We start from the raw sequence: 13,977 nt of genomic DNA, 5'->3' as shown, positions 1-13,977 counted from the left end.
TTGCAAAAGTATCGTTTTAAAAAATTGTTAATTTGTCAATTTCACAGGATATCTTTCCGCTTTTCAAAAATTCAGTGTTTAAACGATATTTAGATTGATTAGCCAATTAAAAAAAGGTAAAATTGGAATTATTTTGAAAAAAAAAAATGAATGATGCCGGGATTGAACCCGGGCCGCCGGCGTGCCAGTCGAGCACGTTACCGCTAGGCAACGCGCTCATTGAAAAATATAAATTAATTAGTGGTATATATTCAATACATTAAATAATTTTTTCCATTGAAATTTCACAAGATGTGGTTTCCCCCTTCCGCACGTTCTTCAGTCGGCTAAATTGCAGTTAAACAATTAAAAAACAAAAAGCATTCATACCGCAGAAAATAAAATGCACCCGTCGACTCGATGGACAACCCAGCATTGCAATAAAAATTTGGTTAATAAAAAAAAAAACCCCAGCATTGCGTGTGGCGCCCTCCCTCTCTTGGGGTGCAATATTACGATGCCGCTGGGGTCACTCCAACCCCCAGAACTGAGCCTCTACGTTAGTCAATCCTCTTTGGCCAAGCCCTCTCTGCCTCTCAACAATTGCAGGATTGTTGGTTAGGAATAGTTAGTGGAACGCAGGCTGTTTCTCTGGATTATACTAAAAAAAAAAATTGATAAAAGGTGAGGTAAAAATCTCCAACATCTCTTTAATAATTCAATCCTAATGAAACGATCTCATTTTTCCTTTACTTGTTTATACAAATACTTTGAATGATATGCCATGTGTCGGGTTAGGCGTGTGCATTATCGTCCCATGCTCCAGCTCATGCATAGATAAACATATATCGACGTCAATTTTCATCATCCCAAATTAATAATTGAACCGAATAAAAGATTGGGAGTGGAATAATTAATTGGATTTATAATATTGTCAGTAATTGTGTCATTGAAATTTAATGTTTAATTTCTATAGTTAAATCAACATGAGTAAGTTTTTCACGACGGGAACGGATTCGGAATCCGATAGTTCATCCGAGGAAGAGCAAGTGCAAAGAGCACCTGCAGCTACTTATACCTTCAGTGATGAGGAGGAAGAGACGAAACGCATCGTTAGACCGACGAAAGTCAAACGTTACGAGGAGTTGACTAATCTGATTAAACTCATTCGTAATTACAAGAAGATCAAGGATATGAGCAGCATGCTGTCGTCGTTTGAAGATCTGCAAAGAGCTTATCAAAAAGCGATAACAGTGATAATGAAGGAGGAAGGGGGTCAGACCCCTCGGTTCTACCTGCGATGTCTCGTGGAGATGGAGGACTTCATAAACGAAGTCTGGGAGGATCGCGAGGGCCGGAAGAACATGTCGAAGAACAATTCTAAATCGCTGACGTCACTCCGCCAGAAGTTACGAAAATACAACAAAGATTTTGAGGAGGAGATTGCAAAATTCCGGGAGAATCCTGACCAGGAGGACGATGAGGAGGAGGAGAAACAAGAGGAATCAGCTGAGTCCGAGGAGGAGGACGTTGCGTCAATGTTCAAGAAGTCAGAGCCCGCAACAACAGCTGCACCAGATGCCTCGAAATTCAAGAAAACCCTCGCAGATGATGCCAGTGAGAGTGAGAGCGACTGGGGGAGTGATTCTGATAGCGACAGCTCCAGCAGCGACGATGAGGGACAGTACACGAATATTCGTGAGCGTTTTATCAAGAAGGCGACAGATAAAGACGAGGACGAGGACAAGGCGAAGCGCAAGGAGCAGAAGAAGGAACGAAAGGAGAAGGAGAGAAAGAAGAAGCGCGATGAGGACGATGGGGAGGGTGAGTGGGAGACGGTTAAAGGGGGTCTTGTCGTGCCCTCGGAGAAGCCCAAGATGTTTGCTAAAGATGCAGAGATTAATGTACCTGCTGTTATTAAGAAATTGTCTGAGGTCATTGCTGCTCGTGGAAAGAAAAGAACCGACAGGAGGGAACAGATTGAACTCCTCCACGAGCTCCAGTCCATCGCTGAGACTCATAATCTGGGGGCTGCTGTCGCTGTGAAGATAAAATTCTCCATCGTATCCTCGATTTTTGATTACAATCCCAAGGTCTCTGACGCCATGAAACCAGAGTACTGGACGAAACTCCTGGAGAGAATCACAGAAATGTTGGATATGCTGTTGGCAACACCTGATATGGTCATTGCTGAACACATCACTGAAGATTCGGAGGAGTTTGTTAATCAGCCTTACAAAATTCACGGCTGCGTTTTGACACTCGTCGAGAGACTCGACGAGGAGTTCACGAAATTGCTGAAAGAGTGTGATCCGCACAGTAATGAGTACGTGGAAAGATTGAAGGATGAGAAGCAAGTGGCTGGAATAATTGATAAAGTCCAGGAGTACTTGGAGCATCATGGTAGTAGCTCGGAATTGTGCAGAGTTTATCTGAGGAAAATTGAGCATCTTTATTACAAGTTTGATCCGGACGTGCTGAAGCAGAAGGCTAACGAAATTCCCAAAGACATTGTCACATCTGTCCAGGTTATGGAGAAACTGTGCAAATACGTTTATGCACATGATAGCACTGATCGTTTGAGGACTCGAGCTATTCTGTCTCATATTTATCATCACGCCCTCCACGACAATTGGTTCCAGGCGAGGGATTTGGTGCTGATGTCGCACTTGCAGGAGACGATCCAGCACTCCGATCCATCAACCCAGATTCTTTACAATCGAACGATTGCTCATCTAGGTCTCTGCGCTTTTCGCCATGCCAATATTAAAGACGCACACAATTGTCTGGTGGATCTAATGATGACAGGAAAGGTGAAGGAGCTTCTGGCACAGGGACTCCTCCCCCAAAGGCAGCACGAGAGGAGCAAAGAGCAGGAGAAGATCGAGAAGCAGAGACAAATGCCTTTCCACATGCATATCAATCTTGAACTCCTCGAGTGTGTTTATCTCGTCTCTGCGATGCTCATTGAGATCCCCTATATGGCTGCCCACGAGTTCGATGCCAGGAGGAGAATGATCTCCAAGACTTTTTACCAACAACTGCGATCCAGTGAACGTCAGTCCCTGGTTGGTCCACCTGAATCCATGAGGGAACACGTTGTTGCTGCTGCCAAAGCCATGCGCAATGGCAACTGGTCTGCCTGCAACAATTTCATCATCAATGAGAAGATGAATGCCAAGGTCTGGGATTTGTTCTATCAGGCTGACAAAGTTAGGGACATGCTGACGAGATTAATCAAGGAAGAGGCACTCAGGACTTATCTCTTCACGTATTCCCACGTTTATGATTCCATTTCTATGCCCACACTCGCTGAAATGTTCCAGTTGAAACGACCAGTTGTCCACTCGATAATCAGCAAGATGATTATTAATGAGGAACTCATGGCTTCACTCGATGATCCATCGGAGACTGTTGTCATGCATCGCAGTGAACCCAGTCGTTTGCAGTCCCTGGCTCTTCAATTGACTGACAAAGTTAATAACTTTGTTGATTCTAATGAGAGAATCTTCGAGATGAAACAAGGTAATTTCTTCTCGCGAGGTGGAAATCAAGGAAACTTCCGCGACCGTCAGAATTACAACCGACAGGGACAGGACTGGGGTCGACAGAGACGAGATCGTGATCGTAATCGTGAGGAGAACCGCAATTATTGAGAGGGATAACAGAAAGTAATTGTGGGAAAAGGAATAAGTGCATGACTTATTGGAGTGTTTAATACTCTGATAGGCAGAGCAGGTGGAAAAAAAATTGTCAATCTGTGTAAACAAATATTCCATAATTAATGTATTTCCATCAGTACTATATATTAAACAGTAGAAATTTTCTCTACAAATGGATTTGTGATTTTTAGTTCACACAAATATATTCTTAATTTTTTAAATTAATTTAGGCGTCTTGAATACTCTTGATCAATTTATTTCCGGACAATACACAATCCGAAATCATCACAAGTCGAATTCCCATTGATTTTTCGATTAATCGACATGCAGACACTTCTCCGTACGTTATCCCGCCGATTATACAAATTATAAATGTTTTTGGTTGCACCACAGCCCGGGGACAGTTTACTTTGCACTCTGGGAGGCTAATCATCTCCTCGAAACTTTTGGGATCCGTGGAATGGGCTAAAGTAACATTCAAAAATTGTGCCTAAAAGAAAAAAAGAGTAAAAATTTATTAAGTACAATCAAGGAAAGTAATTAATACTGACTATTGCTGGTATGTAAGCTCCACTGAACACGTAACTAGGGCAAACAGCTTTCGTTTCACTCCGTTTACTCTGATTAGGCAAAAGTTTCATTTTTTGGGCATTAACAGACCACTCCCTGCTCCAGGTCGGCAGCTTTCTAAGTAAATTCTCCTTTCGATACCTCAAAAGACCGGTCGTTTCCAATTTATGGAAGAGAGGAATATTCTCATAGCCATGGGCATGCAAATAGGACTTCTGAATACTCTGGAAATCATTAGGCGTTACGCCATCACCCGTAATAGACATTAAACATAACAATCTCAAACTTCTCATTGGATTATCATCAATATTTCTCTCAATGTAATCCAGACACTCTTTTCTACGGTTTGACTCGAGAATTGCCTTCTCCGTGCTTTGTAGGGCCTCAAAGTCGGATCCGAGAGCTCCAATGATGGCCTCGCAGCCGGAAATATGTGTAGCCAGCTGTTTTTTCATTTCGGTTGTTTTCTGCAGCTTTGTAGCAACGTATCGCCCCATGTCACCGAGTTTCATACTCTTCGTTGCTTCTTGTTCTGCCTTCAGGGACTTCGCCATGGCTCGCAGTTTGGGAAATACATCGCTGAAATGTATGTCTCGAATATCTTCGTACACTTCATCCCTTTTTGGATCTAGTTTCATGGCAATATTGTCCACAACTGCTGTTGATACATTGATCGATATAACTTCGCTCAAAAGTCCCAGGTAAGATACTGGTGTCAGTAGTGTCGAGACAAAGTCGTAACTTCTGTCCATTATTATCAAACCACCTACCTCACTTTCCGATGCTGCTGATCTCATACTTTCTTTCATAGTTTCCATCATTTTTAAGAGTTGATCGCTGTATTTACCGAATGTCAGGGTTAATTTTGCCCAGCCGAGGACCATTTGCAGGGACCAGAGACTCCGGGCTAGGGCTGGGAGGAGACCACTGTCCCGGTGGTAATATAATTCTGGGAACATCGGGGTCTCCAGGGATAAAACGTTTCCATCTATTTGAATTGGCTCCCAAGATAGAGCAAGGATCTTCACCAGGTTCGCCAGGCCTTTCAACAATTGATGGAACTATATTATTAAAAAATAAATGACGTGCAAAATTTGACAGGTCAGCCTGGATGTTATACCTTCTTCCTCTATCAACGAATGAACGACTGCAGGAACTCTTGGTGTCACTAGTATATGAAATGACAATCCCTGGGCCTGGGAGATTTCCGATTGTATCTGATCCAGCACTCGTTTGCAAGATATCAGGTCGCAGGATGTCAAAAAAATTCTCTGTGTATTCGTTGGCTTCAGACCTGGTTCCAATTTGAATATCTTATCCACTCCATGTCGCCTAAATATTCCAGATTGTTATTTCCATTCAATGGATTTACTACTCATGCATCCTGTCTATTCAATCGTTAAATTACTTGAGTACTGTGGCCCCAATGAACGAGTCCAGGGGCTTCATCAATTTTTGCTCGATTATCAGATCTTTTTTTCCTGAGATTGATCCTAACACTTCCACGAATTTCCTTTGGCTTATTTGTTGTAAGGCACTTAATCGGTCGTCGAATGTGATGTCCATTTTTAATGTTTAGGGAATCTGTGAAAAATTATTGAAAAATTAATTAAGGAGTATTAAGGAGTATTTTACTGGAATTAACCTCAGGGCGAACCACTTGTGTTGGGATCATTTCAGATTTATGGAGATAATATCAAGGACGGGAGGTTGATGTTAATTCGGATAGTGCTGTCAATGTTTTTTTGCAGTTACGTTTTTTTTATCGTTGTCATTGACAGGATGACGCCATAACCTCGTTATGATACGGGAAGGAAAAATCATTGGCTGCCATTTTTCAATTCTCGAATCGCCTCTATTTTCGAGTCGATAAATCGGACATGCTCTAGGGCTGGAGCTACAAACCAGTAAAATGCCCCTCTTGCCAGCTGTTTTCTCGTGATTCTCCTTATAGTTATAAACAAATAATTCATAATCAATTTATCTCGCGAGTGAATCAATTACTCATCATCACGCAAGTGGGAAAATCCTGGTAATTCAATCCTGGAAGGATGAGACTTCATTTTCTTCGTCGGATGGTTTCACTTTCGTAGAGAAAATTTTGTAGAGAAAGTGCATTGGTCCTTCAATTGATGACAACGATGACAATTCTCGAATTAAAAATAATATAAAATGTAAGTTGAGGAATGTGTGGTTATATTGGGTGTCGCAGGCACGAATTGCAAAGTGAAATTTTATTTATTGAATATCTGTGGATTATTTTTCAAGCAAAATTTATCGCTTGCTAAATTCCTAAAGAAAACGTGTGCAAATGATTCAAATTATTTCTGGAATTTTTCACCGTGATTTTTTAATGCAGAAATAATGAATAAAAAGTCACTGGTGTACACTTCGAGGGAATCATTACCTGTTGATGTTTTTTTTTGTGTACAAAACCACTGAAATGATAATGGGATATCAGTATGTTCACTTTATGATCTTTCTAGAGACGATGGAGGTTCGGTACTTGGCAAGTAATTTACAAGAGCCGTCGAACAATGAATTACAAAAGGAGAAGCTCATCAATGAAACTGGTGTGTAAATAATTCCATTATTTTATCCATTCGCAAGCCATGAAATTAATTTTCTTCTCTCATTTTCAGGGAATAAGATACAAGTTAGAAAGTCTCCAGTACGAAGGTAATTCTTTAAAAAGTCAATTGCACACGAATTTAAGAGATTGATTCAAAGTTTCTACGGAGACAATTCGGACTATAATCGTCGCCGATGAATTTCCCGACAAAAATTTTAAAGTAGAAAACAAATTCACAATTTAGGCAAATGAATTATCGGTGCGATTACGATGTTTGTATTGAGTGTTCAGTAGTACCATCAGTGTTATCGCTTTGTTCATTATTTTTACAAGTATGTAATGCATACTCGCCTCGTGACGTGAAGCAAGTCGTACAGTAAGTGCTGCTGTCCATTTCCTTTTTCAGTTATAATTGAGTCATTCAATCATATCGGTGCTCCTGGGTACCACGGAAATTTTCATTCGAATTAAATAAAAGACCTGGAAGATACTCTAAAGAAAACTATTTCCATAAATATTTGGATTTCACTCAAGTGTCCGATTTAAATTGAGTGCACTGCACCAGTTGTCAAGAGGTAAACAATAACACGCCGATATTTTGGTGAATATCCCCGGACCTCTGGGAGATAGCAGAATTGCTTGTAGGACCTCTTTTGCGTGGTGTAATGAGAGCTACAAAACGGTCCTCACAAAATTCTCGCTATCTCTCTCAGATCAAGAGATATTCGATTTGTTATTCTCACCTCTTAAATTGACACTCCAGAGATTATGAAAGATAGAATTTTCGGAAGCGTCTGGCGATACAAAGCTTTATCGAATATCATAACCGGGTGAGTTTCTCCAGCATGATAATTGAAAAAAATATTTATTTAAAGAATAATAAATCACTCGACATAAATTGCAAGTCTGTGATAACAATTTTAATCCCCGGATTTTCACTGCAGTCACGAGTTTATTTATCAATATTATTTCGAATGCGAATTATCTTTTGTATTTTGAAAATGTGGAAAGAACCATTTACTCCCACTTCTGGAAACCACGAGACGGGAAAGAGTCGAGTGAATAATTGGAGCACGCGTTGCTGCCTTTCCCTCTCAAGACTTTGCGTTAGTCTTCGAATCTCATACGTACAATCATGTGCTCTTAAATAACGTGTGATTCTCGTCAAATAATGACTGCAAATGCCTCTGTGCACTTATTCCCTACGAAATTAACGAACCGGGGTTTTTCCTGGATCGGAAAACTCGGGAAATTCCCTGGGAGAAGTGTCCAGTGTCCGCTCAATTCCGAAGATGAGCGATTGCTCTGGTCAGTGCTTTAGTTTTTAACATCTAAATAATATTGGAGCATTCAATGGCATTCCAATTTCGTTTCGTTCATGGCGCCTGACTTTCTAATTAAAAACCTTGAATTACGTAAAGAAAGTGCCCTACACGATAATAGTCTGTAATAATTAATTCCCAGAGAAATCACTTCCTGCAATATTCCTGAATAATTGATACTCAATTATCAACCCATATTCGTATAAAACATATTTTCCTCGAGAACGTGAGTCCGTGCTCATTATATATCCAAATGAAAGTAGAAATCCGTGGGGAAAATCTGGAACTCTATTTCGACCTTCACTTTGCAGTGAATTCCTCGGAATTCACGCCGGCTATAAAAATTTTTATCAGAACCTTTTTTGTGGTCCTGAATCCTCGCTACAAGAAAGGCTCTCACAAGAATTTCTCTATCTTCCTCAGATCCCGAGAAATTCGCGGGAAACTCTCCTCCTATCTAAATCGCTTTGTTGATCTTCTCCTGGAATGAATGCAAATTATTCCTCGCGTTGTCACAACTTCTGCTCGTTCGTCGGTTAAAATTCTCCGAACGATCGCCTGAATATTCTCAATAATGCAAAAATATTAGCATTGCATTAACATCCGGCTTCCGATTGCAGGTGATGATCAAACATTCGATCTAGTTTCACAGTGCGCGCACAATCGGAAATTAACGGCTATTATCGAAGCGTCACTTAGATGTTAATGGAAATATTTAAAAAAAAATCAATGGATGCACACCGCCAGTACAAACGTGCCGTGGGCAAAAGTTAATGCTCCCCATTTAAAATCAAAGATAACCAATGACTTATCAGTTTAACGGTCGAAGCGTTAGATTATCCTCGTGTGTGACCATCACCTCGAAATTCCCTTGCTGAAAACGTATCACGTAGAAACAATTACTACTAAAAAAAATATTATACAGAATTTAATTTATTTTAACACGTGTTATTTTTGATTGGAAATTAATTTGATTCGCGATATCTTCTTGAAAAATTATAAGACGCGGAGTTTTTGATTTTTTTTTTAAGTTCGATGAGTTTAGATCATTGCCATGACTAAAAGCGAAGACAGAAAGCCTCTGATTCAAAAGAATCACGGCTCTGTTAATATTACTTGGTGAGGCCAATTACATATGATCAAATCAATTAGTTCGACGATGGAATTCAATGCCATTGACTTCTAGATTGTTCTTGATAATTTTTTAATATCTTCTCTAAATAATTACAAACTTCGCGAAAATTGTACAAAAAATCAACTGAGATTATCGCAGGAAAAATACAATTTGAGATAAATCTCTCGATTTATCGTAGGGATGGGGACGATGACGTGGATTTCGAGAGGACGACCCACATGGTGCAGGTGCCGAGGGCCGCGGAGTCCTCAGGCGATGATTATTCAACCGTAAAAATGAGAATTATCGGGATGAGTTGTCAGAGTTGCGTCAACAACATTGAGAGGACAATCGGTGCTCATCGGGGTGTGAAAAATATAAAAGTAATTCTTTCCGAAAAGACTGGTTATGCAGACTACGATCCAAAGGAAACATCTGCGAATGAGCTGATAGCAGCGGTCAACGAGATGGGTTTCGAAGCTTCCCCAGAGAATTCAGAAAAAAGCAATGGCCTGGGGCCACAGTCTGGCACTTGCGTCATTCACATCGACGGGATGACATGTCAGTCTTGCGTTAAAGGTATCACCGACGTGATATCGGGAAAACCAGGTGTCAAGGAGATCGACGTCTCCCTCAGCGAGAAAGAGGCGAAAGTTCGTTACAGTGACGCAGTACCAGATGAAATAGCATTTTCTATCGAAGCAATGGGCTTCGATGCATTTGTCAAAGAGATTAACGGCCACCCAGTGTCTTCCGAGCCCTTGAAATCGAAGAGTCCACCAGAGGCACCAGAAGTACTGACCAATGGACGAATTTCTGATGTGCCAAACCTGAAGGAAGAAATTTCCAAGTGCTTCCTACAGATCAAGGGCATGACTTGTGCTTCCTGTGTTGCTGCCATTGAAAAACACTGCAGAAAAATCTACGGTGTCGATGGCATTCTCGTTGCCCTGATGGCTGCCAAGGCAGAAGTTAAGTATTATCCCAGCAAAATTCGACCCCTCGATATCGCTTCCAGCATCACAGAACTCGGATTTCCCACAGCAGTTATTGACGAGCCAGGAACTGGTGAAGCTGAAGTGGAACTCCAGATTTCTGGAATGACTTGTGCATCGTGTGTTAATAAAATTGAATCGACTGTCGCAAAAATACCTGGTGTCAAGTCAGCTGTTGTTGCATTGGCAACGCAGCGTGGAAAATTTCGATTTGATGCTGCTGAAACTGGTGTGCGTGATATAATAGAGAGAATTAATAAAATCGGTTTCACAGCTAGTTTATTTAACAATAAAGAGAAGGACAGTAGAGATTATCTCAATCAACAGGAGGAAATTAGAAAGTGGAGGTCAGCATTTCTGATATCACTGGTGTTTGGTGTTCCCAGTATGATCATAATGACGTACTTTATGATGATGATGTCGATTGAGAAGAAGAGTCATGCGGACATGTGCTGCATTATTCCTGGATTGTCCTGGGAGAATTTACTGTTGTTTATTTTTTCAACACCCGTTCAATTCTTCGGTGGATGGCATTTTTATGTTCAAGCATATCGTGCTCTCAAGCACGGCACGACTAATATGGACGTTCTCATCTCCATGACAACGACGATATCGTACGTTTATTCTCTATGCGTGCTGATTGCAGCGATGATAATGCAAGAGCACATGAGTCCGACGACGTTCTTCGACACTCCCCCAATGCTGTTGGTATTTATCAGCCTAGGAAGATGGCTGGAGCACGTGGCGAAGGGAAAAACGTCCGAAGCTCTCTCAAAATTACTCTCCCTAAACGCTGTTGATGCTGTCCTCGTTACTCTGGGCTCCAACAACGAAATCCTATCAGAGAGACTGATTAGTTTGGACCTGGTCCAGCGTGGGGATATCCTCAAAGTCGTCCAGGGCTCGAAGGTCCCGGTGGATGGACGAGTTTTATCAGGACAATCCGCCTGCGACGAGAGTCTCATAACTGGTGAAAGTATGCCAGTCCCCAAAAAACCTGGGTCTGTCGTTATTGGAGGATCCATCAATCAGAATGGTCCACTTCTGATGACTGCAACGCACACTGGAGAGCACACGACATTGGCACAAATAGTGAGACTCGTGGAGGAGGCACAAACCAGCAAAGCACCCATTCAACAATTAGCTGATAAAGTTGCTGGGTATTTTATTCCACTTGTCATTACAGTTTCTGCAGTGACTCTGACGATATGGACGATCGTTGGATACGTTAATATTCAGCATCTGCCTGCGGAGAGAGACGGCATTGGGAGAAATCGAGAGGAGATTATTTTCCAGTATGCATTTAGGTGTGCATTATCTGTACTTGCAATTGCATGTCCATGTGCTCTTGGTCTGGCAACACCAACTGCTGTGATGGTTGGTACTGGTGTTGGTGCACTCAATGGTATTTTAATAAAAGGTGCTGAGTCACTCGAGAATGCACATAAAGTCAAGTGCATTGTCTTTGATAAAACTGGAACTCTCACACATGGAACACCTGTTGTCAGTAGAATTGCAATGTTTGTTAATGAGAGGGTGTGTTCGATTGGAAAATTACTGGCTATTGTGGGCACTGCTGAGGTGAGCAGTGAGCATCCAATAGCATCAGCTATCGTCAGATTTGTTAAGGAAAGTATTGGCACTGAGGCCAGTGGTAGGTGCAGTAATTTCCAGGCTGTCGCTGGTTGTGGCCTCAAGTGTCGTGTGACACATTTGGATTCTGTCCTGTCTCTTGTTAATAAATCTAATGCTATATTGAATTATCGGAATCAGGCTGGCAGTGCTAACGAATCTGGCAGTACTCTTAATAATGTACCAATTGATGTACTATTAATTGGTAATAACGACGTGAGTAAACAGGACTTGCAGTATCAGCTGCTTCTGGATCCTGAAACAGCTGGAGATCAGGAAAACCACGTGATTTATGACGTGTGCATTGGAAATCGTGAGTGGATGAGAAGAAATGCTGTTGATATACCTCGACAGGTGGAGGAGAAAATGCTCGAGCAGGAGGAGATTGGGTGCACAGCTATTCTTGTGGCTATCAATGGGGTTTTAATAGCCAATATTAATGTTGCTGATACGGTGAAGCCTGAGGCACATCTCGCTGTCTATACTTTAAAGAAAATGGGGCTGGAGGTGGTGCTGTTGACTGGGGATAACAGGAAAACTGCCGCTTGTGTCGCCAGACAAGTGGGTATTAATAAAGTTTTTGCTGAAGTCCTACCATCCCACAAGGTCGCCAAAATTCGGAGACTGCAGGAGCAAGGATTTAGAGTTGCTATGGTTGGGGATGGAGTGAATGACAGTCCTGCTTTGGCGCAGGCTGACGTGGGAATTGCTATTGCCTCTGGAACTGATGTCGCTGTGGAAGCTGCTGATGTTGTTCTCATGAAAAATGATCTGCTGGATGTTGTTGGGTGCTTGGATCTTTCCAGGAAGACTGTATTCAGAATTCGACTCAATTTCTTATTTGCTAGTGTTTATAATTTACTTGGCATTCCAATAGCAGCTGGACTTTTCAGCCCTTTCGGATTCTTCCTCGAACCCTGGATGTCCTCTGCTGCCATGGCCATGAGCTCAGTATCTGTCGTCGCCAGCTCATTGATGCTCAAATTGTGAGAATATTTTAAATTAAAAATAATCGGCAAAATCGTGGGAACTTTTTTAATAATTTGTCTGTAAATTCTTTCAGATATCGTAAACCAACGAGATCACTTCTGGAAACTCCAGAGTACTTTGCTGCACTGAAAGCAGAATCTGCTCATGATCATGGTGCAATAAACCCACACGTGGGGGTCGATGAATCATTTAGTCTACCCCTCCGCACAGCCTCGACACTATCCAGGTTTTTTTTTTAATTAAATTTCTAGAACTCGAGTAGCCATTTAAGTCTGCTTCTCTCATTTTTTCTGTATTTATCATTCTATCTGGGTCATTTAATCGGTTTCTTGTCTCTCAACACTTTATTTACCCCTCATCAGTTCTTCTTTTTGATATTTATTTCAGGCATGTGTATATAATCGCTGTTTTATTTATTTAATTATCCAATAGGCCACTTAATGTAGAAGAACAAGGAAATGAGCTAAGTCTGAATGCATGAGTCGTAGGTCTCTCGACGGTTAGTATAGAGTGATTGAGTGATTAATCGCTACATCAACTAACTCCTTTGTAATTAACTTGCTTATGACTGCTCTATTAATTTTTTTTCTCATCAACACTCTCTAAAATTTCTTTAACCACTAATAACAATGGATTTGGGTTTATCGAAATTATTTAGGTTGATTATTTTTTAAACAATTATTTATTCGTTTAGGCTATTTGGGAGGACGAAGGAAGAGGTCGAAGGACTTCTTCTCGATGAGGAGTCGACTGGATTCAATGTCGATTTTTCCAGGCACAAAAGTGAATTAACTCGTGACAATATTGTGTCATAACGCGCAAAGGTCCAATCACTCCAGGAGGTGACGAACTTTTTTTTTCTTCTGCCAGATTTACGAATGCATACGTTTTTGTTCGTACTTAATGCATTTTTATATTGAAATGTGAGAGAATATTTATCCGAAGTTGCTAATACTCCGAGAGTAAGACGAATTTTGTATTTAATTTAGATCAGTACGAGTTTTGTAAATTGTTAAAAGAAACTAATTTGATATTCATGTATGTGAAGAATGTAAATATATGAGACAAATGATGAAAATATCAAATGGGTCGAATCTAATAAAAATTGGTGTTCACAATTTCTTCATGTATAATTATTTAT

General features: G+C 40.9%; 3 protein-coding genes across 11 annotated transcripts; 2 read left to right on the top strand and 1 right to left on the bottom strand.

Annotated features, from left to right (window-relative positions):
- The first annotated feature begins 558 nt into the window (after window positions 1–558).
- eIF3c (eukaryotic translation initiation factor 3 subunit c) lies at window positions 559–3,810 on the top strand. Its single transcript, XM_011313566.1, has 2 exons — window positions 559–663; window positions 956–3,810. Exon 2 carries the CDS (start codon window positions 966–968, stop codon window positions 3,633–3,635), a length of 2,670 nt encoding a protein of 889 aa, XP_011311868.1. The 5' UTR covers window positions 559–663; window positions 956–965; the 3' UTR covers window positions 3,636–3,810.
- Window positions 3,811–3,851: 41 nt separating this feature from the next.
- On the bottom strand, window positions 3,852–7,211 carry Vps33B (vacuolar protein sorting 33B). 4 transcript variants are annotated; one of them, XM_011313553.1, is made up of 5 exons: window positions 7,135–7,211; window positions 5,620–5,795; window positions 5,332–5,543; window positions 4,193–5,253; window positions 3,852–4,131 (listed from the first exon to the last, which is right to left on the bottom strand). In XM_011313553.1, the coding sequence occupies exons 2-5, from the start codon at window positions 5,775–5,777 to the stop codon at window positions 3,868–3,870; spliced, it is 1,695 nt and encodes a 564-aa protein (XP_011311855.1). In that variant the 5' UTR covers window positions 5,778–5,795; window positions 7,135–7,211; the 3' UTR covers window positions 3,852–3,867. The 4 variants fall into 4 exon arrangements, with proteins under 4 accessions (XP_011311855.1, XP_011311853.1, XP_011311854.1 ...); XM_011313551.1 differs by lacking the exon at window positions 7,135–7,211 and adding an exon at window positions 5,967–6,058; XM_011313552.1 differs by lacking the exon at window positions 7,135–7,211 and adding an exon at window positions 5,869–5,998.
- On the top strand, window positions 6,088–13,954 carry ATP7 (copper-transporting ATPase 1). Of its 6 annotated transcripts, XM_011313555.1 has the most exons (6): window positions 6,088–6,385; window positions 6,698–6,784; window positions 6,854–6,890; window positions 9,419–12,832; window positions 12,910–13,062; window positions 13,531–13,954. In XM_011313555.1, exons 2-6 carry the CDS (start codon window positions 6,703–6,705, stop codon window positions 13,649–13,651), a joined length of 3,807 nt encoding a protein of 1,268 aa, XP_011311857.1. In that variant the 5' UTR covers window positions 6,088–6,385; window positions 6,698–6,702; the 3' UTR covers window positions 13,652–13,954. The 6 variants fall into 6 exon arrangements, with proteins under 6 accessions (XP_011311857.1, XP_011311862.1, XP_011311861.1 ...); XM_011313560.1 differs by lacking the exons at window positions 6,088–6,385; window positions 6,698–6,784; window positions 6,854–6,890 and adding exons at window positions 7,267–7,358; window positions 7,547–7,613; XM_011313557.1 differs by lacking the exons at window positions 6,088–6,385; window positions 6,698–6,784; window positions 6,854–6,890 and adding exons at window positions 7,647–8,091; window positions 13,269–13,335 and having other exon boundaries at window positions 13,531–13,621.
- The last annotated feature ends 23 nt before the right edge of the window (window positions 13,955–13,977 follow it).

This window comes from Fopius arisanus, unplaced genomic scaffold (assembly GCF_000806365.1).
Source record: "Fopius arisanus strain USDA-PBARC FA_bdor unplaced genomic scaffold, ASM80636v1 scaffold00124, whole genome shotgun sequence".
In the NCBI taxonomy this organism is placed as follows: domain Eukaryota; kingdom Metazoa; phylum Arthropoda; class Insecta; order Hymenoptera; family Braconidae; genus Fopius; species Fopius arisanus.
Note: the sequence above shows the minus strand (reverse complement) of the source record. Positions and strands in the feature narration are given on the sequence as shown.

Excerpts from the sequence above, each read along its gene's own strand:
- eIF3c (XM_011313566.1), top strand. The coding sequence starts at position 966 with ATGAGTAAGTTTTTCACGACGGGAACGGATTCGGAATCCGATAGTTCA.
- Vps33B (XM_011313553.1), bottom strand. The coding sequence starts at position 5,777 with ATGGACATCACATTCGACGACCGATTAAGTGCCTTACAACAAATAAGC. Across the intron at positions 5,254-5,331 it reads TTCGTTGATAGAGGAAGAAG|GCCTGGCGAACCTGGTGAAG; the intron begins GTATAACATCCA and ends AATTGTTGAAAG. Across the intron at positions 4,132-4,192 it reads GAGCTTACATACCAGCAATA|GCACAATTTTTGAATGTTAC; the intron begins GTCAGTATTAAT and ends TTTTTCTTTTAG.
- ATP7 (XM_011313554.1), top strand. The coding sequence starts at position 7,955 with ATGACTGCAAATGCCTCTGTGCACTTATTCCCTACGAAATTAACGAAC. Across the intron at positions 8,092-9,418 it reads GAAGATGAGCGATTGCTCTG|GGATGGGGACGATGACGTGG; the intron begins GTCAGTGCTTTA and ends GATTTATCGTAG. Across the intron at positions 13,063-13,530 it reads ACAGCCTCGACACTATCCAG|GCTATTTGGGAGGACGAAGG; the intron begins GTTTTTTTTTTA and ends TTATTCGTTTAG.